The sequence below is a fragment of the Vanessa cardui genome, chromosome 8 (genome assembly GCF_905220365.1).
Source record: "Vanessa cardui chromosome 8, ilVanCard2.1, whole genome shotgun sequence".
Taxonomy (NCBI): domain Eukaryota; kingdom Metazoa; phylum Arthropoda; class Insecta; order Lepidoptera; family Nymphalidae; genus Vanessa; species Vanessa cardui.
This window is the reverse complement of record NC_061130.1, coordinates 3,887,590-3,912,979: the sequence shown is the minus strand read 5'-3', so window position 1 is coordinate 3,912,979 and position 25,390 is coordinate 3,887,590. Positions and strand designations below refer to the sequence as shown.

The following is a 25,390-nucleotide window of genomic DNA, read 5'->3' as shown; positions in this document are numbered from 1 at the left end:
GCACGTTTGTAATTTTATAAAATAACATTTTTATAAGCCACTTTATTTATAAATTATTATGATTATACAAAGTAACAATCTAAAATGTCTAATGCGTCTTTTCCAAGCTAGGCGACGTTTTTATAATTTTTCAAGGCTATTTCAATGCTTGTTAGTGGATGCACCTAGATCACCATAGATAGATACAATGTTTTCCGTTTTTTATGTTCACCACCGAGCATGAGATGAATTATAAATACAAATTATGATTATGTTAACTTTTAAAAATAAATTTTATATTAATATTTATAATTTTTTTAATATTTTTAATTTTATATAAATCATAGTATTGTTTTAATGCACCCAGATCATCTTAATAAAATAGGAAAGTGCTAGACATTTATATAAATAAAAGCAGAATAATTATATACATGTTTATTAAAAGTAAAATAATAAAGTACAAACAATACCTACAATAATTTTAACAATAACAAAATATAATGAGTCACTCCGTAGAGGATAACAATAGACATTACTTCAAAGAATGTCAGATTACCGACCATACATAACATTAATTTTTTTTTATTAATATATACTTAGATATTTACCAAAACAAGGTAAAACAATGTTTTGATTCGAAATATCATCAAAAAACCTGAATTAAGCGTTCCATAACTTTAATTGCAGTCTCGTCTGCAGAAACAAAAGCAAATTGATGAAAACTTACATATAAGGAGCTATACGTATATATATTTTTCGTAGAAAGGATTTATCCAAGGTTATAGTTATACAAAATTCAGTTCTCATACAAGTTACCTACTTACAAAAATATCCTTTGTTCAAATCAGTCACATCGCAATGTCATTCAATTCGATTGGAAACGAAATTGAAAATATACGTACAATGCAATGGGGTATCTTATACCTATATACATACACAGAATAGCCAGTTAATGTAATTGTCAAGTCAAGATTCTGATGTCGTTTTGATAGGTATTATTTTCCTTTATGAGTCATCAAGCTATTATTAAAAACCCTTCAAGGATTTGTATAAAATCGATAACCTACGCTCTTAACGATGTAATTCTTGAATGTCAATAAAATATATTTCTATCGACAACGCAGTTTATCTACGTACTTTTCAATTGCACGATATCGACTAAGAGGCATAGCGTCTTTGAGCATCTGTCTAAAGCGCGAATCTTCGGAGAGCGCAAAGAAAAGGTGTCTTGCATGCATTCGCGCCTCTGGACTTGCGTCTGCTAATAATTCCCCGGCTGCACGCAGCATTACTGTGCGCGGCTCACTAGGGAGTTCAAGTACTCGTGATGCACCGTGCTGTCGTACCAATCTTGCCAACGTTTGCGCTGCGGCAGCACGGACCGGACCCGCGCGATGTGTCGCTCCCCGACGGGCAAGTGCCACACCAACTCGCGCACAACCGCCTCCACAAGCCACTCGTCCCAGTGCTGTAATAGCATCCGCACGTAGAAAACGATTCACGTCAGCACATCGTTCCAAGAGCGCGCTTATAGCTTCTTCCAATTCAGGGTCAAGGGCACGACCCCTGTGCTCAAACAAAGTTCCAAGTGTGGAGCAAGCAGTTCTGGCGACCCGGGACCGAAGCGAACGCACGTGCACAGAGACAGATCGCGTAGCTGCCCGCCAGCTCGCTGCAGGTGCCCGGGCTGCTTGATCTTTGGCAAGGCGTTCGGTTTCTATTAATTTATTGACAATAGCCTCCCAGTCCTCGTTTCTGGAAGGAACCATACATTCTGCGAGAGCCGTACGAACGTCACGATCACACCGAGTCTCGAGAGGTTCACTCGTAGGTTCAGGTGAAGTATTTGCACTTCTCACAGAACTAAATGACTTGCTAGCACTTTTAGAACGGTTTATCAATGGAGATGACTTTTCACTAGGTTGTTTATCTTCCGAAGCTTCGATGTTTTCCGGAGTTGTTGAAGGTTGTTCGACGTCATTTGTTGTTAATGTTGGTTCATCATCTTCCATTGGCGGTGGAGTTGATTCATCTTCTCTTGTCGCTTTTGTTACGTCCTCTTGAACGTTCTCACTTTTAACTGAACAATGATCACCGGCTGTTTCAGAACTAACTATAGATGGATACGATTTTTCGGAGAGATCTTCGACATGGATAGACGGAGTGCGTGACACTGAAACAGGATGTGTCTGCTCCGGGTTATTCTCGTCGTCCGTCGCATCATTGACAGTAATATGACCCTCGACATTCTTTTCGTTTTTAATTGATTTATTTTCTTCACTTTCATCGGCAGAAGCAGTAACGGCGCTCGAGTCTCTGCAAATAACAAAAACAAAACACAATCGTAATGTACAAAATGAATTCGTGAGGGAAACCCGGGAGAAATGAGTTACCGCGTGTGCGGGGGCAGATCGGCGACGAGATCTGGGGCTCGCGCGAGCGTCGGCCGCACGGCGCTTATAGACCCGCAACAACACAAACGCCGCATGCCAGCGCCTACCGCGGCCGCGTTGCCGCGACTGCCGCCTCGCCACTCGACACCCTCGACTATTATCTACCGTCAGCAATCAATTCCCACGCACGTTCGTGTTGATGAACTCACCCCTATCTGCATATTATGTAAAACACTCACGAAATCGCTACTTATTGTAATAATGCGGTAAATTTGAAACTATACAGTGTGCTTCTGAAAAATTACTGCTGTATAATCAAATTACCTACACAGCACCGCTACAAATATTCTAGAAGATTATGAGAAATATGCAATCAAAAGTAATTAGAACGTAATAAGGAAAGTGGAGCGATTTTGAGATAGCATAAACGGGTCGCCTATTGGTGCCTTGAATGGACTTCGAATGGATAATTGTTTTAAAATGTAGGTTACAAATGGCACGCAACTATATGTGTTTGAATTTGGGCAAGTAGAAACGCGCGTTGGGCGCTACGAAACATTTCGAGTCTACTGTAATTTGAATGGGCAATTGATTCGATATCAGGCCAATTTCTATCGACGCTGAAGGAACGAACGCCGTCTAATCGACCCATTGACCTAATTATGAAACATGTGAATACACTATTGTGCTAAGGCAATATATTCTTAAATCGTGTATTATTCCCTAGCTGACTAACATCCGTTGTTCTATCCGTTGCTAAGTAACGGTTTTATAAACGTTTACTTAATAAAATGGAAGCAATGTTTTACGATCCCCTCGAAATAAGTACTGACGTGTTGGGAATTACACATTTTACATGATATATGACCGGCCGAAATTTGGTTACGCGATTTCTTTGTGGTAAATAATTGTTTTGTAATTGTTTTATTCAAAGAATATCAGATTTGACGCATTTTTATAAATCGATACTACTTTTAACCTCATTGTCAGTGGCGTGATAATTTGATTGACTTAATAATTGTTTAAAAGCTTAAAACAACTAAAATTGTCTATGTTTTAATTTTTGAATTTTTTTCTTTTACACGCGATTTAAAGTGTTACCTTAAATATTTTTTATCAAAACTCAAATATTTCATGGAGTTTAATTGTATGACAGCATTATTTTCTTAATACTTCGAAAATACATAATACGCCGCCAATATGTCATAAATAGAATCATTTTTTGAAAATGTCCTCAATTTTTTTTAAATAAATTTCTTCCTGTAAGAACCATTTACAAATAATTATACAAGTAAAAAAAAAAAGAAATGAAACAGCGTAAGTAATTGCGTAACCAAGGGAAATAGGGATTCACCTACAACAACAACAGCCTGTAAATTCCCACTGCTGGGCTAAAGGCCTCCTCTCCCTTTTAGGAGAAGGTTTGGAACATATTCCACCACGCTGTTCCAATGCGGGTTGGTGGAATACACATGTGGCAGAATTTCTATGAAATTTGTCACATGCAGGTTTCCTCACGATGTTTTCCTTCACGAGATGAATTATAAAGACAAATTAAGCACATGAAACAGCGCTGCTTGCCTGGGCTTGAACCCGCAATCATCGGTTAAGATGCACGCGTTCTAACCACTGGGCCATCTCGACTCAATTCACCTATAATAATATTATATATGCGAAAACCAATTGTCTGTTATAGAAGTTTATAAATTTACTGCGGGTAAAGCCGCAGGTGCAACTAGCCTTTTTGTAGTAAGTATTATAGATTTAATACCTTACTTAGATTATTTGTTAATCTTTAATTGATAGCCCGTGGTTAACCAAATATGCAATATGTTCGTTAAGATAATTTATCTAGAAAACACACAGCGTAGATAAAATCGTATTTACATTTATAAACTAGGAAGGGAAACCGTTTTTCCTTATCACAGATTGCACATCAATCCAGTTAGCTAACTCAAATTTGCCTTGGTTTGTTCTATATTTATCACCAAACCTAAAAATGTGATGCACTAGATACAATTACCCTTGTTAATAAATAAAATTATTATTATTGTTATTTATAATTATTTTTTAAAATGTAAAAAATAATAAATTTTAAATTATCAATGACTTTGTGCGAAGAGTAGCATTAATAAATTAGTTGCAAGCTTTACTGTAGACGTCACAAAATCCTATACCATATATTGTGTACAAAGTCTTTATACACGAAATAATAATACATGAAGTAATATATGTATGCAATTTTAGTTATAAATGAACTCTTATTTCCTTTATATATCTCGTAATTTTATCTAACAATTTATTTAACACAGGAATCCTCGTGCAGGAGGAGAAACTGGATTTACAGTCTTATATGCTACTATTACATCTGTAAACGAAAGAAGAATAAATATACAGTATTAAAATTACATAATTTAACTGAAATTTACTTCGATAGAATGTAAACTACAGAATAATGACGGTGACATATGATAGGTCCAAATTTAAAAAAATTACATATATCTCGGCGCGAAACCGTATTTTAAGAAAAAAACTTGTCCAGAAATGATTATTTTAATAATTTGAAACTGTTTCATTGTTAAATTAATATTTTTTAGTGAAATGTTAAATTAGTCTGACCTATTGTGTTTGTACACAATATGTCAGACTAATTTAACAGGTGTTATGTTGGGTGATTAGTCTACCCACATATTTTTGTTATAATAATTAGTTCTCCGATATATATATTGAGGTTTTATGGGATTTCATGGTGTCCCCACCATAAATTTACATGGAACAACATGCGGTAATGATAAAAAATATAAAAAAAAATTTGGACTACTTTTGGGCTGCAGTCCTTCGCCTTTACCTCAGTTTTAACCGTAAAAAGAAATAAACAAATCTGACATTTAATTGACATGATATCATGGCCGTTTGGCGAATCTTGAATAATCTATGGCATTCCAAATACGCTTTGAATGTCAACGAAATCGTTATCGTAACTTAGAAGCGAATATAAAGTGGTTGTAAGTAGTTAACTGGAATTGTATTGTAGTTTTATTATAGCCATATTAATCACGTGCTGTTTGTAGTTAATAAAATGGCAGGCTAAGGCTTCTGCTTCTACAAGAAAGGATTATGAACTAATTCCACGACGCTGATCCAGTACATATTAGTGGACACAAATATGGAATTTTTTTATTTAATAAATGCAGATTTCTTAACGACATTTTTTTAAATAACGAGCACGAGATTTGTAAACACAAAGTATGCACTTGGATATTAATCAATTTGTCGATCGGTGTTTGGAAATCTACGTATCGTATCGAAATATACGGTTTTGAGCATGGATGTGGATGGTTATAGGGGTAGAGGACGACCAAGGAAACAATGGATGGATTGTGTGAAAGACAATATAGTTAGAAAGAATGTTACATGTGAGATGACGTCTGATAGAGAAGAATGGAAGGAGAAGACATGCTGTGCCGACCCTAAATAAAATTGGGATAAGAGCAGGAGGATGATGATATGTTTGGAAATCTACGTGTTCTGAGCTATATCGGTTAAATTATTGTCTTAAATATTAAATAAATAAATTTAACAAATACTTAACTTACCCGTCAAGTAGAATCACTGATGATAGAGGTTTTAAGAATAAATCAGGTCTGCCGGGTTGCGATATACCTGGGAAAATAAGACAAGAACATGTAATAATGTAATTAAACTCCAGACACTAAAATTGGGTATACTAGAAAGTTATATTGTTACGAGCTGAAGCTAATGGGTTAGAATATATTTAAACTAGTAGTCGCCCGCGGTTTCTCCCGCGTTTTAGGTTGTTGGTTGTCATGTGTTAGGCAAAAAAGTAGCCTATGCCCTTTCTTGGAGTTTGAATTTGCTTCATGCCAAATTTCATCAAATACGATTCAGCGGTTTGGTCGTGAAAGAGCGTCAGACAGATAGACAGAGTTACTTTCACATTTATAATATTAATATAGATTTAATAAATAATCAAAATATTTTTTTTAAATATGATTTATTTCATTGGCAACACCGGGATGTAAATTCTACAAGAAATATGAATATAATAACAGTTATTAATTTTATAAATAAACAAAATATATATTTAGTCACTACCGGGTAGAGGTGCAGAGTCCGGTAGAGGTCGCAACCTCCGAGGTCGTGGAGGTGGCGCTGCTGGAGGAGTAGATCTTGCTCGTCGACGTGCAGGTACTGGCAGCTGAGATATTCTACCGAATGTGTTAATGCTGTAAAAAAAAAAAGAAAAAATACACGTGTTAGGAGTATATCGAGGTCTAGTTCAAAGATGTTGGTGTTATGAATAAAAAATGAAACGTAACCAAAATTGAAGTAAATTGTTATCGATAAACACAAATTCTAACTGAAGCAATGTATACTATACTATTTATCATTAAAAATTTCATTCAAAAAGTTTTTATCATTTTGAAGTTAAATTTAGGTGAACAGGTGATAAATTTAGTTTGATTTTATTCAATTTCATTCTAAACTTACTGCTTACAATGAAATGAAATAAAAATAAGATCTGTCATAAGTTTCGAAATTCGTAAAAAATCTTTTGAATAATCGCGAAGTTACGCGGCAGACCCACTTGTTTTTCGTAATTATACAAGATACTTTTTTAATTTAACATGAGAAAACTATGAACGATATATTATGTATCAAATTTTCAGCATTTAATTAACAAAAATGTATGAGTATATATAATACTAATACAAACTCAAAACTAAACAGTTTGGCAAGTTACTATGTCTTTCGACAAATTTCCAATTTTTTATGAAAAACAAATGATGAACAAAATAAGTAAAGTTGTAGGTACCTCGCGATATGAGTTGGCTTCATATTGTCGACAGGTCGGTTAAGACGTTCTCGAAGCTGTAATATTGCATTAGTTAAGATTTGCTGCATTATTACATATACCGTACCGTATGTGGTACCGTCTTTACTTCTGATTTCCATAACACAAGTGCTTCAGCTACATACATTGGGATCAGAGTAATGTATGTGATGTTGTCTCATATTAAAAAAAAAAAAATTAGTGCAATCAGTTCGCATAGAATCAGATATAGTAAAGTATTTGCCTGTATGTCCTATGGTGGGTTCAGGCCTAACCCATTTCACCACTTTTATGCGAGTCGGACACAAGTCGGTAGAAATCGTCTTGAGTTACCTACATAAATGAATATGGAGGGATATAGAGGTAGGGGACGACCAATGAAACGATGGATGGATTGTGTGAAAGATGATATGGCTGGAAAGAATGTTACTTGTGAAATGACGTCAGATAGGGAGGTATGGAAGAAGAAGATCCACGATAAGACTCCTACCCTTATCCCAAGTAAATTGGGATAACGGTAGGAGGATGTTGACCTACTCAAATACAAAGATTATAGAAAAGTATAAAGAAGAATAAAATACTAAACTAATAGTTCTTAATTTAATTAACATTGCAGGAACTTGTGTACATTTAAATGAAACATTTTGAGGATCTGGTTTAAAATTGACTAACTAAAGTAAAAAGGTCAAATTAAAGTAGATTGTAAATACTGTGTGAGCTAATTGTTGATATAATCTGTTGTAAGTGTACAAATGTTTTGTTTAACCTCGTTACAAAAAGTGTCCGCTCGCGGGCTTCCGGACAGTCTCCTTCGGACAGCCGATAGCACAGCAGCGGGGCCTGCCGCTCTAGCTAAGCAAAGGGCAGCCCTGAGCTGCCCGTTTTCAGAATCCTGTGACAATATAAGAATATTTTATGCTTAAGAAAGACCTATACAAATTAATAACATTAAATGCTTATACACAAATATGAACTTAAACTAGTTACTGTATAAATCGTGACCGCGTGGAATGGTGGCAAGAATGTTAAATAAGAAAGACCTAAATTATAAACTTCAAAAATAGGTCTGATTTTATCACTTAATTTACCTACTTCTATCGATTTTTTTTAAACATAAAATTTTAAGTATTTTTTTTAAATATTTATCAACACTGCGAATACTATCTATTGTATAATATTAAGTAGTGAGTTGTTAGATATTTTGTTTTAGTATTGATGTTATAATAAATCTCACTGTAAAAAGGCTAATCATAATTCCAAAACCATAATTCCAATCATAATTCCAATCCGAAATTATTTAGGCAATTAAACAAATTACCGCTGACAAATTAAAAAAAAAATTCAATTCAATTGTTTCGCTTTCCTTATAGTCTTTATACCGTTTGTAATTTAACAATGAAAGGTTTTTGTTGTTATCATTGTACTACAAAGTTAATCCATCTCAAGGTTAAACCCTTTTAGGGCAACACTGCTGATAATACTATTACTAGGAAAATTCTTTGCTCATTTTTATTATGGATACACATATGTAGATTAATTACGAAATGTGTTATAGATAGAAAAATCGTTTAGAAACAAGTTTTTAGTGACGACCTTTTTTAAAAAAATTAAAATATTTAGTTAAACACTAAAATATAGATTTATTATAATCGGTTAAGTAGAAACTGAATCCGAAAATTATTGTTGAGTTATGGTTTGCATAGTGAGTGAGTCAGTGTAATTACTGGCACAAAGAACATAAATAACATCTTAGTTCCCAAGGTTAATGGCTTATTGGCTATGTAAGGAATGGTTTTTATTATTTACAACGGAGTTGTGCCACCTGATGGTAAGTGGTCGTCCACCAACCTACACCATAAATAAATACCACAAGCCAATTTCCAGGTGGTAGAAACTCAGGCCCACCCAGTCATGTATAAAGTAGAAAAAAATCTATATATTGGACCAAGGAGTTTTTATATATAACAGTATAATAATGTATTGAATAATGATGCATATACCCGTATCATATCAGGTTCAAATATGAGTTCAACGAGATGATGTAAAGCCATTCGTTGTAGCAGAGCGTGGGGTAAGGCCGCTGGTGGCGGATCTCTTGCTATCCTTGCTATCAATACGGGTAGAAGTTGTCTGACACAGGTAGAACTACCGCTGCGCACTACCGCGCACACCGCACCTTCTGCCGGTGCTCTGGCAGCCGATACCTGTGCGTAAATTAATAAAGTCAAAAATACTGTCTAGCATAATTTAAAAGAATCATTAAAGAACGTTTGTGTGCTTAAGGATATTGCAACACTACTTTTTAGTTGATTGCACACCTTGGGAATGAAATGATCGCCTAAAAATGATGCCACAAATGTTTTTACATATAATATCCCGCTGAGTTTCTTTTGCGGTTCTTCTCAGGTCCGAGGTGGTATATTCCGAACCGGTGGTAGATTTTTGACTATCAATAAGCAAGTTCTATATTGAATAAAGATTTTCGACTTTAATTTTGAATACATAACTTATATGCCGTATAAAATTAATTTACGAATAGTATAAATATAAAGAATAGCATAGTAAACATATCGTACATGTCAATAAGAAAATATGGAAACGTGTAGAAATATAGCACTGCTTTGAGATCAACTTAATCTTCAGACTGTTGGTTGTATGCCGTTGAACTATTAATCTTTACTTTGACCTAAAATTGGGGCAGATAATTAAAAAGTGTCATCTGGTCTAAATCAAATGGTAAGGAATATTAAAGATTGTTGTGACTCTATGAATGATCCTGAATCTGCCAAAATCGGCCCGACGTACATAATCACTCAGACTAAGCTAATACATATAAAAAGGTATTGTACCGCATCGCTTATTGCCCACATGTGCTGCACGAAGGACAGCACAGCTGGTTCGAGTTTCTTCACATTTTCGGGATCTAAAAGCTTACTATGAAGGTGATCTGCTGCCTTCACTGCCGCTATCCAATTTTCCTGCGTTACAAATACAAACCTTATAGCAAATATACTGTAAAGTAAAGTAACAGCCTGTAAATTTCCCACTGCTGAGGCCTCCTCTTCCATAAAGGAGAGGGCTTGGAACATATTCCACCACGCTGTTCCAATGCGGGTTGGTGGAATGCACATGTGTCAGAATTTCGATGAAATTAGACACATGCAGGTTTCCTCGCGATGTTTTCCTTCACCGCCGAGCACGAGATGAATTATAACACAAATTAAGCACATATATAAAGTGGTGCTTGCCTGGGTTTGAGCCCGCAATCATCGGTTAAGATGCACGTGTTCTAATCACTGGGACATCTCAGCTCTTTCAAATCATATATACAAAATATACTGAACATCATACAAATTTAAATATCTGTGCAGACATTGAGAGTAAGATCGACAATGGCTTCTAACTCTGCCAAAATATGATTGAGTATGGACTACAATATCAGAAGCGTGATTAAATTTATTTATCTTGATTCATATATTAATCAAGAACTGTAAATGGTGCACAAAATACCTGAGTCAATCAAGTCTGTTTATATTTTTCCAACTTATATTGGAAATTGGAATAGGTTATAATGATTATTGGAAGATTATCTAGCAAGGATAAATTTATAAATGGTAACGCATAACTTCACAAACGATTGTACACGAATAAAGTGGAATAAAAACCATAAACTTTTAATTAGTAAGTAGGACAGCAGACAGTGTCAAGTTTTGTCCTTGTGAACTAAATATATTAACAAAAATACAGCCAAGGACGCATATATTAAGATGTTGTGCAAGAGTTATTCGTATTGAGGTGCCAAGGTAAAACAGTAATTAAGAAAGAAAGCCAAATTCATTTTATTTGACGTTTTATTAGCGACCTAAATACGCTTTTCTTTTGCGTCCACTATTTTTTTTAACATTATTTTATATATAAAGAAAGTTACATTACTTGTTATTACATTACTACAGTTATTTTAATAAATTTCACTAACAGATTTTTTTTATACAGTGAACAAATACCTACCTATTTTCCTAAGATTCCCTAAAACTAGGAACGTAAGATTTTTTTTTTATTTTTTTATGTCAGACAAAATATGTCTTTATTACCAAGAGCTAGGCACCATATCTAAATTTAAGTATAATTATTTATTTTTATCGAGAAATAAAAATTATTAACATTATGTCCTTAAATTCCGGACATATCCCATCAAAAAGTTTTAGGTTTCTTATGAAAAATTAATTCTTCCAATTTTGATTAGTGTGGAACTTTTGAAGATTATATCACTGGTTGATAGAATATGACAAGGCTCATAATCGGAGAAAGTTACTCTCAACTAATTTAAAAGCATGTTTGTTCGTTGCTTAATCTGTTCAAAGTACCATAAGTTCTATAAAATCCTTTATCACAATCTGCTACGATCCTCCTGGAGTTCTATCTAATAATATGTATACATATAAATTGAAAAAAGTAATGGTAGCAAGAATACTAGCAACAAGTAACTTTAGTTCTAATTATTCTAGAATAAATATAATGCTTAATAGATAATGATTCTAAATTATCCTGTCAGTTCTACCAATATAATTATAATAATTACTAAACTATGTGTAGGTACACACAGCACCATTTAATTTTCTTTACCCTCGGTCTATATATCCAAGCCTTGTAGTGATAGTAATTTGTATAATAATTACCGTGTTATGCAATTGAACAGCTATGTGCTGTGGAACGATGTTAAGATCCTCCCAATCGTAGTGACCTCGCAGCGGCGAGGGCGGCCTGGGAGAGAGGAGACTGCTGTCATGACGAGATGACGCCACCAGATTCAAGATGAATCTAAACAAAAATTGTGTTGTCCACAAAGGTATACTCAATGAGCAGTGACGGATTTACAAATCTGCCGCTAGTAGGCTATTCAATTTATTAGGCTATAGGCTATATATATAGCTAGGCTATTACTCATTACATCGGGTTTTTCCCGTTATTAGTATGATTATAAACTAGGTGATATTTCAGTCAGTTATTAAATTAGTTTTCCAACCCGCTATGTAGTGACGAGTATACGGATTACGGACGTAATGTGTATACTCGTATGTATGTATTATAAGCTTTTTTGTTAAATTTCTGTAAGATAATAACATTTTTGGGCTAAATTTGCCGCCCTCCTAAATCTGTCGCCCTAGGCTCAAGCATACTTAGCCTATTGGTAAATCCGCCACTGTCAATGAGCTATCTTAACCGTTGGTTGCCTGTAAAAGACCACTATGTAGCCATAAGGTAACCAAAATTGTAAGACTCTTATTTAGGCTGGATCCATGTTGAATTAATATATTTTCGCCATGTGGTGTATAATGAAGTGTAAAGAAAAGATACACATTATCAATATGTTTCCGCCATTCGTTTGTATCTTATATTATTAACAGCGTAAGCCGATTCGTGTCCCAGAAGACATGCAGAAAATCTTAAAAAAAAATTTTAGAGATCGGAAAAAACTGGCCGGTTATAGAGAACTCATATATTTGACAATAAATATATAATTTAAAAAGGATTCATAATTTTACAATGAAATTAAATCAAAACAAAAGAAAACCTGTCATAGGTTTCGAAATACCTAGAAATTATTTTGAGTAACGCGTTTATTTTCGCTGGCGATCCACTAATACAAATTGGATATAAAATTTAACAGATTTGATATCTTTTGATCCTAAAGTAACTCTGTGTTTCAAGGTCAAACCAATGATCCGAATTGAATTAAATTTGTTATGAAGTTAGGTTTAACTCCAAGGAAGGACCTAGGATGCTTTTATAATTAACACCTGACGACTAGCCCCTAAAAGACTAGTGAAACCGCGGGCGACGACTAGTTTACCTAAACATATTTTGTTAATTTTAACTATTATTGGACCTGTGTTTTGAATTCATTACAATTAATTTGACTTCTTAAGGCCACGTGATGCGTATGGTAAAGTAAAAAATAATTAAATAAATCTATTTGGAATCTTTATTGTTAGTGATTTTAGCAATTTTAGCAACATTTTTTTAAATGAATGATCTACTACAACAGTCTGTATATTGTTGTAACAAATAGTTTTTTATACTTATCAAATAGTTTTTGTTTGTAAATGTAATTAATAATAATTATTATAATTTGTTTATTAAGAAATAATATCATCAATCATGAATATGGTTATTAAATACTCCCCTCGTATAATGTACTTTCTTATCTTGCTATTAACTGAGGATTAAAGTCATCATTATTTTTAGTAAATATCTTATAAAGTTAAGATAAATTTTTGGTGGAGTAGTTTTTTTTTATTTACTTCCTAATACATATTATATCACGTCCCGAATTATTGTCTAACTGATTATATATTTGGTATAGTTTTAGTCATTATATATACCTACTTTGGGTTGTTTATTGAACGTAACGCCGTCACGAGGAAAACCCCAGATAATTCTGTTTACTATTATTTTTACTACTTTGTATCATAAAGATGTTTGCTTAAGATAAATTATTCAAACTGAGTATAAACCCGTTAGGGCTATAATTAAATATTTCGTAACATATATTTAGATGTATTATTAAAACAAAAAAAATACACACCGGTCGTGATCTACACTTAATCGCGTTTGCTGTCTTCGAGGAGACAGTGTAGGGCTTCTTTGAAGGTTATGCAAAACTTCTACTTCTCTATGTAGTTCAACTGGACTGGGCACTTTGTCAGGGGATGTCACTTCTGTAAGGGTCAACGCAAATCCTGTATTTTCTTTCGATTTACCGTCTACGTCACTCTTTTTGTTAAAGTAGTCGTACAGTTCGCTTAGAGACTTTGATTTCATTTTCACTTTATTTGGTTTGAGGACCCCTTTCAGTCCTCTATTTGATATTATGGGTAATGGAATACCGCTTTTCTTCGATGTGTTATTACTTTCTCTTTCATGGTTCTCTCGTTTTAATTCTTGGACTTTATTTGCGTTTGACGGCGTTTCTGTTAATTTATCTTCACTTTCTGGTTTATCTAGTAATGCTGGACGATTGTGATTCGTGTCTTCTTCACTTGTTATTAAGTTATCACTGTCTGGTGTCCGAATTTTTACACTTTCACCACCGAACCGAACTTTCTTTACAACGACATCAGTGTCCTCTTCTGATTCGACGTCACTGTACTTTAACATAAAACGGTCTGAACTATCACATTCATCGTCGCTTGCTGTATTTTTGTCAGATTCAGTGTCATTTTGTTCTAAAACGGTCATCGTTATAGCTGTATCGGAATCGAATTTAATTTCTGTTTCTATTATAACTTTAGCGTAATTTGCATTATGAAACGGCACCCTATAAGAATCATCCGAAGATGAATCTGTAGATAAATATATAGGATTCATAGAAGGACTATTGTAAACGCGGTTTATATGCACTACAGGTGGGCGTGATTTCCTCGGAGCGTAAAAAACATCCTGCGAGTCTTCGTCGTACATTTCACACAAAACACGAAACTTATCTTGAGTTCTCGAATCCAAACGCGAGAAATATATCATATATTGCCGTGGACCACACAATCTACGTAATTTCATTAGAGATCGGAGGGCGACGTCCTTGTGCATATTATCAAAAAGTTTCTCTCCTAATATTTGAAAAACAGGAAACAAATCGAGGTTAGAATTTCTACGTTTCAAAATACTTATCAAAGACGGTATGGAGAGTATCAATCCAGTTAAAATATTTATTTTCATATCCACATCACTCGTGTGTGCTCTAATGTTATTGTAAGAAAATTTGTCTATAATCGCACGAGCTGCACAATCGGGATCCTCGCAGTGAGTACAGAAGACCTTCAGAGCATCCAATGCGGCTTTACGAACGTTTGGCGAGTTATGTCCGAGATTGTCGATGACTTGATCGAACGGAAAGGACAGCGCGTTGCCGGATATCGGAAGTAAGTCGGCGAGAACTCTGAGAGCGTGCAACCGTACTTCCCACTCGGGGTGAGAGAGGCGGTCTTTGATAGCTATGTAAAGGAGCTGCACGTCAAGATCGGGTGGTAGAGCACGGGCTCGGAGCACGCGGTCCCAGAGAGGAGCGAGCGGCGGTGGCGGCGGCTCGGGCAGTTGCATGGCGGTGGACTGGATCGGCGGCGGTCGCGTGCCCGGCCGCGCCGCCGACTCACAACTGGGTTAATGATCGGACAAGGCGCGCCACGCCACCCCTGACCAATCGATGAGAGCCTATACGAGCGCTTCGTGCAAGAAAACTATATTTGAACTTTTGTGAAACAAAAAATGGAAATCCCGGCATTTCTATTGTACGTATTAAATGCGTATTATGTAATCAATAGCTTGGTTTGGCTGGGTTTGTTGGTTAATTATGTTATTCTGAGTTTGACCAAATATTTTGTACATGTTTATTTTTCGTAAAAATTAGCTACAATGCTCAATTGAAATTTGTATAAATAAATCTAGTTATATTATTTATGCTGTATTATGTATAATGTTGTATAAATTCAAATAAGTAAACGAGTTCACATTTGATAAAAAATATTTATTAAATCGTAACATACATTACATTCTAAGTACAGAATTTAATAGTATTAAAATTATTCTTTATCTGAATAATTTTACTAAAGTATTTTGTCATATGTTATTTATAATTATTATATAGTTATATTACATAGTAGTTTTTATCCATTATCACTAAATTATTGTTATACTATTTAAATACATTTAATTATTTGTAACATCAGTACTTTTTATAGTAACATTTATTTTAAAAATAATGATATAGGAATAGAAATAGGACTATAAATTTATTTCTGACTGTCATAAGCAAGATTTTCTTCTCCCTGTTTTTTATTTTTAACATTTGTAGCGCTTGAAGCAATTTGTTCTATCGTATCCGCTAATGGTAGGTCTCTTGTTTCCGGAGTCAGGATTAAGAGAGCGCTTGCTGTTATCGCTGTAAAGCCGAAGCAAATTGCTGCTAATACTGACGAAATAGAAGCCTGTAAACAATAAAGAATTTCTTTGAAAGTAAAACTAAAGTAAACGCCCCTCCGGCTAAGGCCTGCTCTCCTTTAGAGTGTGAATTTTGAGTGAATTTCACCACATTGCTCAAACTCATATTTTTCTTATGCAATTTAATGTGACCTTATAGACATTGTTTTTTATACATCAGTTAAGGCTACTATAATTTTGTGATCGGCAATTATCGATAAAATTGTATAATGTGTTTTTTTGCAATTTAAAATTAATTGAGTATAAACTTTCGACGGTTTAATCTCTAAAAGTAAAGGTTCGATTTAATAAATAAGATTTTGTCAAATATTATTTAATTTAAGCTGAAATAAAATAGCTCATTTGTTCGAAAGAAAAAACTTCGCGTGTGAAATTATACGGTATAACAACGAAGCATAACTTGTTTTTTAAGCGTATGTATTTATTCTATTACAGAGAATAGGTAATTTATAATTTATCACTCCCATTCCTGGCCAAAAGGCTCTTCTTGTGCAGGTTTGGAGTTTATTCCATCACTCTGCTTTAATACGGCTTATTTGATACACGTGTGGCAGATTTACATCTGACACATGCTAGCTTCCTCACGATTGTCTTTCATCTCCGAACACTATGAATTATAAACACACACACAACATAAATACAGTAGGGATAAGTTGAGTTGGAACAATGTATTAGTTGATGACGAAATGTAAAGTGTTCTAGCAACTGGGATATCTTTAGGCACTAAATTTGGTAGTTATAGGGTTTTCATGTCATTTACCAGCAGCGGTGTTAAAAGGCCCAGCATATTTCCCGAGCAGGAGGCAAGAGTACACAAACCGAGCAAAGAACCCCGTACACTTGTTGGGAAGAGTTCCATCGTGTACGTTACGATACCCGTGTAACAAGCGGAGGCTAACAGCTTTCCGAGGAGGAAAAATGAAATCTTCAACCCTGTATATGCTGAAAACGAAAAGTAATCTTGAAATTTCATTATATATCATTAAAATAACTAAAGTTGAATTTAATGAAAGTTAACTAGCGCTTATGTGTTGTCGATTTAGTTTATAATGTAATTCATTACTCAGATAGATGTTTAAAGGATCACGGATGTTCACCTACGTTTATTATGAGGGACATAACTGTTCTAAATTTTTAATAAGTAATATGTAAATAATATTTAAGCTTACATTGAGGCACATATCCGTACGCCACACAGGCTATCCCACAAAACAAATAGCCATATATCAATGGCAATCGCCTTCCAAATTTGTTCATCATGTACATAGATATTAATTCTCCTGGAAACGACATAATCGCTCCCAGCAGGAAATTGATATATTTATCACCTGGTAACCCAACGGAGTTCACAATGAGACCATAGTAAATGAATGAAACTGTGAATCTACATTCAAATGCGACGAGAAATCTCTTCAGGATTTCCTTACACTTATATACCTCTTTGAAACCCTCTTTCTTCTTATCAGTTCCAATATTATATGCCCTCTTTAGCTCGTCCTCGTCCATAGCATCTAATTCTTCAGAATTAACTTTAATATTGTTCATTTTTATCATTTCTTTAAGCGTGTACTTCGCTTCAGCCAATTTTCCATTTAAAATAAGCCACCGTGGACTTTCTCGTACGATTATTATATATATGAGGAACAATATTGTGGGAGAACAAATTATGTTGATGAGAGATTTCCAGTATGGTACGAACATTGCGATAATGGCGAACAGAGCTTCACCCATATAAATTGCATACGCGAATAATACTCCTGCTAGCATTCGGTTCTCTTTGTTACCGATTTCAATCACTGCAAAAAATAAAAGTAATTTAGACCAAAACTATCAAAATATTGGGAACATTTTGTTTATATTATTATACTAACTTAAAACATTTCCAGCTGCATAGGCTCCTCCAGAAATTGATGCTTCTAGAAATTCAAGGAATATGTACACTGGATAAGACGTTGCTAGAGTCTTCAAGTTTCCTATAAAACATCCCACGGAGCTGATGATGAGGGCTGGCTTTCGACCAATGCTAGGAAAGAAAATTACTATAATGAGTAAATGAAGTTATCATAAACTTACATTAATATATTTACTTAACTAAAATACATGACAATTTATATTGTTAACCAATTAACTCTATGCATTATTAGCCAATTTATCTGAATGGGATTTGCACAGATTGCAAGCTGAAAAAGAAAATTTCTTAAGATATTTCCTTACACATCAGACATCCACCCCGCAATGAGCATGGCAAAAGCCATTCCAATGCTGTGAACTGCTCCAATCGAGGTACGTTTCCAAGGTTGACAGGCAAGGTCAAGCTGTTGACAAAGGATTATTATTTTAATAAAAAAGAAACCAAATCGTATTGTCCGTTTGCTAACAACCTCATAATCTCACTAATTTATCATAGCTACTTATGACTGCGATGGATTGCTTGATGGACTGAGGTTGATTATGATATTTACTAGAATAGATGCCCATAAATATCGCACTGATTGATAGTCCTCTTATCTCTTTAACGAGAATATTTGAATCCTCCTCCTTCTCAATGTTACAGTACGAATGTATGCCAGTTTCCTATAAATGGACATAAATGACCCTAATCACAAAGGTGACTCAAAAATAAGCTCCATAATATATTAAAACGCTAAAGTCGATTGATACGCTAAGGTCGATCTAGATCTTAGCGTATCAATCGGAGTGAATAATATCAAATTCATTTTTGTTATCGTCAAATATATGCCCAATTTGTTAACAAACTTAATAATTGGCTATGGGATCATCTTAAGGCCGATTGATAGGACAATAATTATTTAGCATATCAAAATTTAGATTAAAATCTCTCTGACTCAAGAAAAATTCATCCAATCCCTATGTCCTACAGCTGAGATGGCCGCGTGGTTAGAACGCGTGCATCTTAACCGATGTTTGCGGCTTCAAACCCAGGCAAGTACCACTATATATATGTGCTTAATTTGTGTTTATAATTCATCTCGTGCTCGATGTAGCTCGATGAAGGAAAACTGTGTCTAATTTCATCGAAATTCTGCTACATGTGCATTCCACCAACAGCAACAGCATGGTGGAGTATATTCCAAACCCTCTCCTTAATGGAAGAGGAGGCCTTATCCCAGCAGTGGGAAATTTACAGGCTGTTATTTTACTTTTTTTACTATGTACTACAGAAATATTGCGTTCGATTCGAATTATCGCGCCCAAAGAGATCACACTCAAATAATTACTTCATAATTAAGTAACTTATAATTTAATTCGAATTTCTGAAGAAATACGTTTGTAACAGGCCAAAACTGAAATTGTTTTCGAACTGATCAATAACGTTCAAATTGAAACAATAACTCAATGATAGTAACCAATTATTGAAGCCATCGTTAAGTCACTAAAATATTAAGGGAGCCCAATAACGATTACATAAGTAGGTCATACGTTTATGTGTGTCAGCAGATCGATTCTCTAAGAACACCTTTAACGCTTGTCAATTATGAAAAAACTACTGCTTAGATGGTGATACAATATAAGAATAAAAAGAACAACAAAATTTTGATTTGCTCATATGCTCGTCCGCCAACCTATACCATAAAATAAATATTAACTCCTAAGACTGACGGCCTGATTGATTCAGAATTTCTGGTTTTGAAATTCGAATAAATAAATTTTACAGAATTTTATCGGTCACCCTTTTTTAATAATCTTAGTTTAGAAATTCGTTCGGCAAGCATTAGAAGTCATTGCTGTTATGCTCGATTTATTTGAAGACGTTTCGAATTTGCTCATCTTCATCTTGTTTGCTCAGGGGTGAGCAATTATGTTTGCGCACGCAGTTAAGCATTTTAATTACGTCCTGTGTTATTGCTAGCCTCATTTGCGAATGGATGCTGTTACTAAAGTTAGTCAGAAGGACATATTTAACATACGTCATACAAACCTGCAAAACGCCTGTCTTATATTTTTAATTATTTGTAGTAGTATATTTAGTTTATAATATGTAATGTATTAATATAGGTAAACTCGTTTCGTATTTTGTAGACATTTGTATCCATGTTATATTATTTGTATTCGTAATTAAATATGTCTCTTGAGGTAGTCTGTATCAACTAATATAAGCTTACTACACTATCTAAGATAAATATATAATTGTCGCTTGCAATTGCATCAAATTACTGGAAGTAACTGATAAGACCGCTTAGATGTTCATCTATATATTACCTGTATTGGTTATGAGGATAATGACGAACAACTACATCTCGAATCATTTATCATCTGCTGTTGAAAGTCTACCTTCCTATTTTATATAATTAATGAATTCAAATAAAAAATCTCTAAATCTTAAATGGTTTTCAAATCCTTAGGATCTAGTTTCGAACCCCAGAACAATCCAATAAAACGTTTTTGAGTTTAAAATAAAACTAGTTTTTACGGATTTGAATCGCGTATATTAATTATTTTTAACATCCCGACGTTTCAAGCACTTTACAGCGTTTTTGAGTTTGTCAATTAAAAAGTCTTCAGTAACAGCCCTTAACACCGTTAGGGATTAGACGAGTAAATACTCCCTTCTAGAAAGGACGTAAAGTCTTTGGTACTGCATCTGAACGTTTACTCGTTGTATCAGATTTGCCGTTAACAGATTATCAGATTGAGAGAATAGTTATTAAGGATTATTTTGAGTTTTTCCATCTCCTTTGGAATCGAAATAGGTCAGGATGATAATAATATTTGCTTAGATTGTTCTAAATAATAAACAATAAATTTTAACCTCTGAAATGATTGTGTCGCTATTTTCGTAAATCCAATCGGTACATTCCTCTGTTGCGGATGTGAAACTGTCGTTAGTACATCCGTAATCCGTTGTATTTAATATCGGTTTGGAGCACTCATCGAAATGGCTGTTCGGCCACCATGGCGCTGTATATGTGAAATTTGTCTCGCATTCTGGTATTCTACATCTAAAACAAGAATTAAAAATTGAAGAGGTGATACAAACGTATGTAGATTAATTATTTGACGTCCAGGACTTCGCACAAGTTTATGAGAAAAAGTTTTTGTAATGCTTACAGGATCAGACAGATTTATTGTAAAAATGTTTAAAATTAATCACCTTTCATAACAAATTGACTCGATTGGACCATGTATGTATGTATCTCTATAATTATACGGCAAGTTCAAGTTTTTAATACATTATGGATAGCTAGTGTGATTAAAGATACAAATTGGTGGTCCATTGGCGATGTAAGGGATGGTTAATATTTCTTAAAGTACGAACGGATGTGACCTCTTACCATCAGATGTCCATACCATAACGATACCATTAGTATATCTAACTTACTTTATTTTTATAGATATAAATCTACATCTAGATATTCGAGAATACTGTAAGACACCGATTTTGGATTTGATTTATTTGATTTGAAGAAATCAAACAAAATTATTGGTCATTTAATCATAGTTTCATGGATTCACAATTTTCATACAAATTCAAAGTATTGACCAAATAATAAAAGTACATTTTGAAAAAAATGGATAATGGTAATATGGATGGTCTAGGTAGGTACCACCCACTGGTCAGATATATTATGGACACACGGTAATATTGTTGTGTTCTAGTTTGAAGGAGTGTCCCATTGTCCAGAACGAAAAAGGGACAAAAACAATAAGTTTTTATGAATAATTTTGTTTAGTGTAAAACAATAATTTATATTCATAATTTTATTCAAATATAAAACCTACCTATAATTAACTTCCCCTGCGACGAATATGTAATTAACGTTGATCATCGAAACGAAAACCGCAGGCAGACACAGATACAAATATTGAAGGATTTGATATTTACCGGACGTCTCCAAAATATCAGACACACGCACTGTTTCAGAATTATCCTCACACGTATTAATATCCTTAGACATTTTTAAAAATATTTTTTTAAGTTCACTAAACACTATTTAATATTTATTTAATTTCACTAAAAACGTTTATGAGAAAGGACTGTGTTCTTGATACATCTAAATTCAAATAGTCTTTCTCGACATCACACAATATCTTATATAATTATTTAATTATCATGTCGTCTGTAGTAAATCTTTGATTAGAATTATTTACAAAAGCTTAAATTTGCGATCGTAATCGTTATAAAATATTATCATCATATGAAAACAATAATCTTGAGAGTTGACGCCTTTATTGAACCACGTGATTCTAATTATAGTTCAGGTAAAGTGTTTAGGTTACAGCCTGGCATACAACAATGCTAATTTTTATTCGAAACATCAGCTAACGGTGCTTTGGTGATTTGTGAGTGATTTAGACCACGCACTCGCTATGGGTTTACAGCAGACACATAGAAAAAGTGACAATACAAACAGAAAAAAAAAATTGATAAGATTTTGACCATTATAATTGGCCCTATGTCTATGTACATATAATAAAATTGGAGTCTCTGTTTGTAATATTAAAATAGCCTATTTTTTTTACTCAATGCATATGCATGTATACACGGTGCGGTACATATACCAAAAAAATATTTTTATAATTTTTGTCTGTCTGTTTGATCTCTGAATTGGCTGGACCGATTTTGACGGGTCTTTTACTGGCAGATAACTGATATAATAAGGAGTAACTTAGGCTACGAAATTATTATTTTTTTTTTGTTAAATTCAAACGCGTACAAGGTCGCGGCCACAGCTAGTTCAAAATATATTTTTTATTCCTTTTTTCTTTGTCACTTGTTTCTTATAATCTGTGGGAGTAATTATGTAAAAAGGAACGAAATTGTGTAACAGTAAGCAGCCCGGGCTATTCGATTTGATTAATGATCGCGCGCGGTGCTTATTTTGACCGTTCGTTCTGGTAAGCGGAAATAGACTGATCAATTTTTCGAGACATTTTCTTTTTGTTAATTTCGTTTATTGTCAGGGGGTAGGACGTGAATTATTATTTATTACAGATCATAATATAAGTCTACTGTATTTTTTTATTTATTTATGAACATTCACAGTAATCACTACATATAATAAAACACAGTATCTCTGCTGCGTCTGTCTCTATTCTCTCGATAAACTCCAAATTACTAAACGGTTTTTCATACGGTTTTCACATGTTACATTGTTAAATATTTCGTAAAACAGTAACAAATAAAAAATATAAAATTCAAAATATAGTATAAATATAAATACTGTAAGCAAAACGTAAGTAGTCCCGTTTCGTCAAAATCTTAACATACAAATCAATTTAGTTATGAAATAAGTATAATGTATATATTTTGATACTTATCTCAACTTTCATGGTTATTTAAATGAACGTAATACCTTTTATAATATTGTTTGATTGTCAATTGTTTTACGACTACGCATTAACATACAACACAGATATAATTACTGTTGCTATAACGTTATTGTCGTTAAATTATTAAGTACTTGTAATTCAATTATGATTGAATTTTACATAGTATGAAGAAAACCAGTTTACCTAAATCCCGAAACTAAGGCCTCCATGGTGTGAAACTTTTCTAAATTGATGATGTTTTGATGTCGGTCTGATCGATTTATGTCACGGCGTTCTCAAGAAAGACCATAGACGACACGACACAACTTAGATATAGCATCGGCAATATTCGTAAAACCGATCACATCAGAATTGAGTACGCTCTCCCAAACTATCAATATTTATTTCTCATGCGAATATGATCTTTGCACAAATGTAATAACTTGTAATATATGACTTAATATATTCGTCAATTTGACGCGTCCATTTACATGCACTTGCTTTCTCTGACGAATAGCGTCGAATGGCGCGATATGGAGCTATTTCAATTCGTTGTATTAATCGGCAGTAATCAATTTTATTATCATTTCATTGCATTTTCCGATGCTACATCTGAGTCTTACAATACGTAGGTCATATTTTAGTGCAAAAGTCTAAGTTCAAACACCGGTATACGGTCTATTGCCTCACTTTCATTATGTTAAACGGCTAATCCGTTATAACCAGAAAGAGTTCAAACCCAGGACCAAAGTCTTTTCGTACTTTTCAGACCACAGGAATATACACACTTCCAAATTCCTGACCTCGGACTATTAATAATTTTTTTTTTGAATTGTTATTAGCGTTTTCGATCAATAATTTCTCAGAAGTAGCCCTAAATTTGGAGCTTGGCATTGTTTGCTGTCCTACCCCTTTGAGAGCACGTAACGCTTTTTATCTTGCTCTTGAAGTCCTGGTCGTTCGTTCTTAACTCTTCGGTCGTTTGGGGATCGAGGAAAGATCCTATCGTATTACATATATGTCGTCGATTACGAATAATTATTAACTCAGATGCTTTTGTTGTATCTATGAGGTGTGAACGCCGTGACATGAAGAGTCACGTGATCGGAATCGTTTTGAAGGGGCAACTGTCACATTCTATTAATTCTTTTCGAGAGCGACGAGTAGGAAGCTAAATATTATAAGAAGGAGAGATACAGTTCAGGCCTTTCAAACGGGGTTTTTGTTCACGCAACTGTGATAATTACTGCTAAAATGATATACCTACTTTATAATTTGTTACTGAATATAATACAGGAATTGTCATAATTGTCATACTGTATCGTTGTACTAAATTGCTTGAGACCTATGCCCTGAATCCTGTACCAGAATATCCTACTGATGACGAGCCTGCCACTGATCTGTCGCAGCCGCCGTCATATATATTACATCGTATACACTGATACGCTATGTTATCACCTATATTGTTGTTTATGAAATCAATCTAGATTACACTCAGAGTAAGAAAACCTTCGTCACTTTTCAAATTCATTCCTTTATCAAAACTTAAACTATTAGTACCTTTTCAAAGTAAAGCACTAAACTGACAACTGCATATAAAATTAAACTTACTATGATAACTTGGTTCAAAATAGTGCAAAATTTATTTATTTATTTATAATGCCACACTGCACACATATCATTACAGGATTGTATCCCATTTCGATATTACAGCACTTCAATAAAAAAGAAACAAATTCAAAATATCTATCCATGTTATAATTTAATACTAAATTGTATATGATATCGTATATGAGAATCGAGATGGCCCAGTGGTTAGAACGCGTGCATCTTAACCGATGATTGCGGGTTCAAACCCAGGCAGGCACCGCTGATTCATGTGCTTAATTTGTCTTTA

At 34.1% G+C, this 25,390-nt stretch overlaps 2 protein-coding genes across 2 annotated transcripts; both read right to left on the bottom strand.

Moving 5' to 3' along the window:
- Window positions 1-463: 463 nt before the first annotated feature.
- LOC124532160 lies at window positions 464-15,384 on the bottom strand. Its single transcript, XM_047106884.1, has 9 exons — window positions 13,814-15,384; window positions 11,904-12,045; window positions 10,077-10,205; window positions 9,228-9,431; window positions 7,994-8,119; window positions 7,210-7,265; window positions 6,489-6,601; window positions 5,969-6,035; window positions 464-2,286 (listed from the first exon to the last, which is right to left on the bottom strand). Exons 1-9 carry the CDS (start codon window positions 15,322-15,324, stop codon window positions 1,089-1,091), a joined length of 3,546 nt encoding a protein of 1,181 aa, XP_046962840.1. The 5' UTR covers window positions 15,325-15,384; the 3' UTR covers window positions 464-1,088.
- Window positions 15,385-15,846: 462 nt separating this feature from the next.
- On the bottom strand, window positions 15,847-22,252 carry LOC124532155 (organic cation transporter protein-like). The gene is made up of 7 exons (XM_047106877.1): window positions 21,964-22,252; window positions 20,993-21,182; window positions 18,436-18,536; window positions 18,093-18,244; window positions 17,391-18,017; window positions 16,982-17,163; window positions 15,847-16,208 (listed from the first exon to the last, which is right to left on the bottom strand). The coding sequence occupies exons 1-7, from the start codon at window positions 22,137-22,139 to the stop codon at window positions 16,014-16,016; spliced, it is 1,623 nt and encodes a 540-aa protein (XP_046962833.1). The 5' UTR covers window positions 22,140-22,252; the 3' UTR covers window positions 15,847-16,013.
- Window positions 22,253-25,390: the final 3,138 nt, after the last annotated feature.

Excerpts from the sequence above, each read along its gene's own strand:
- LOC124532160 (XM_047106884.1), bottom strand. The coding sequence starts at position 15,324 with ATGCAACTGCCCGAGCCGCCGCCACCGCCGCTCGCTCCTCTCTGGGAC. Across the intron at positions 10,206-11,903 it reads CTGTTCAATTGCATAACACG|GAAAATTGGATAGCGGCAGT; the intron begins GTAATTATTATA and ends TTTGTAACGCAG. Across the intron at positions 6,036-6,488 it reads GGACTCTGCACCTCTACCCG|GTATATCGCAACCCGGCAGA; the intron begins GTAGTGACTAAA and ends TTATTTTCCCAG.
- LOC124532155 (XM_047106877.1), bottom strand. The coding sequence starts at position 22,139 with ATGTCTAAGGATATTAATACGTGTGAGGATAATTCTGAAACAGTGCGT. Across the intron at positions 21,183-21,963 it reads GCAGGGGAAGTTAATTATAG|ATGTAGAATACCAGAATGCG; the intron begins GTAGGTTTTATA and ends TTCTTGTTTTAG. Across the intron at positions 18,018-18,092 it reads TGCAGCTGGAAATGTTTTAA|TGATTGAAATCGGTAACAAA; the intron begins GTTAGTATAATA and ends TATTTTTTGCAG.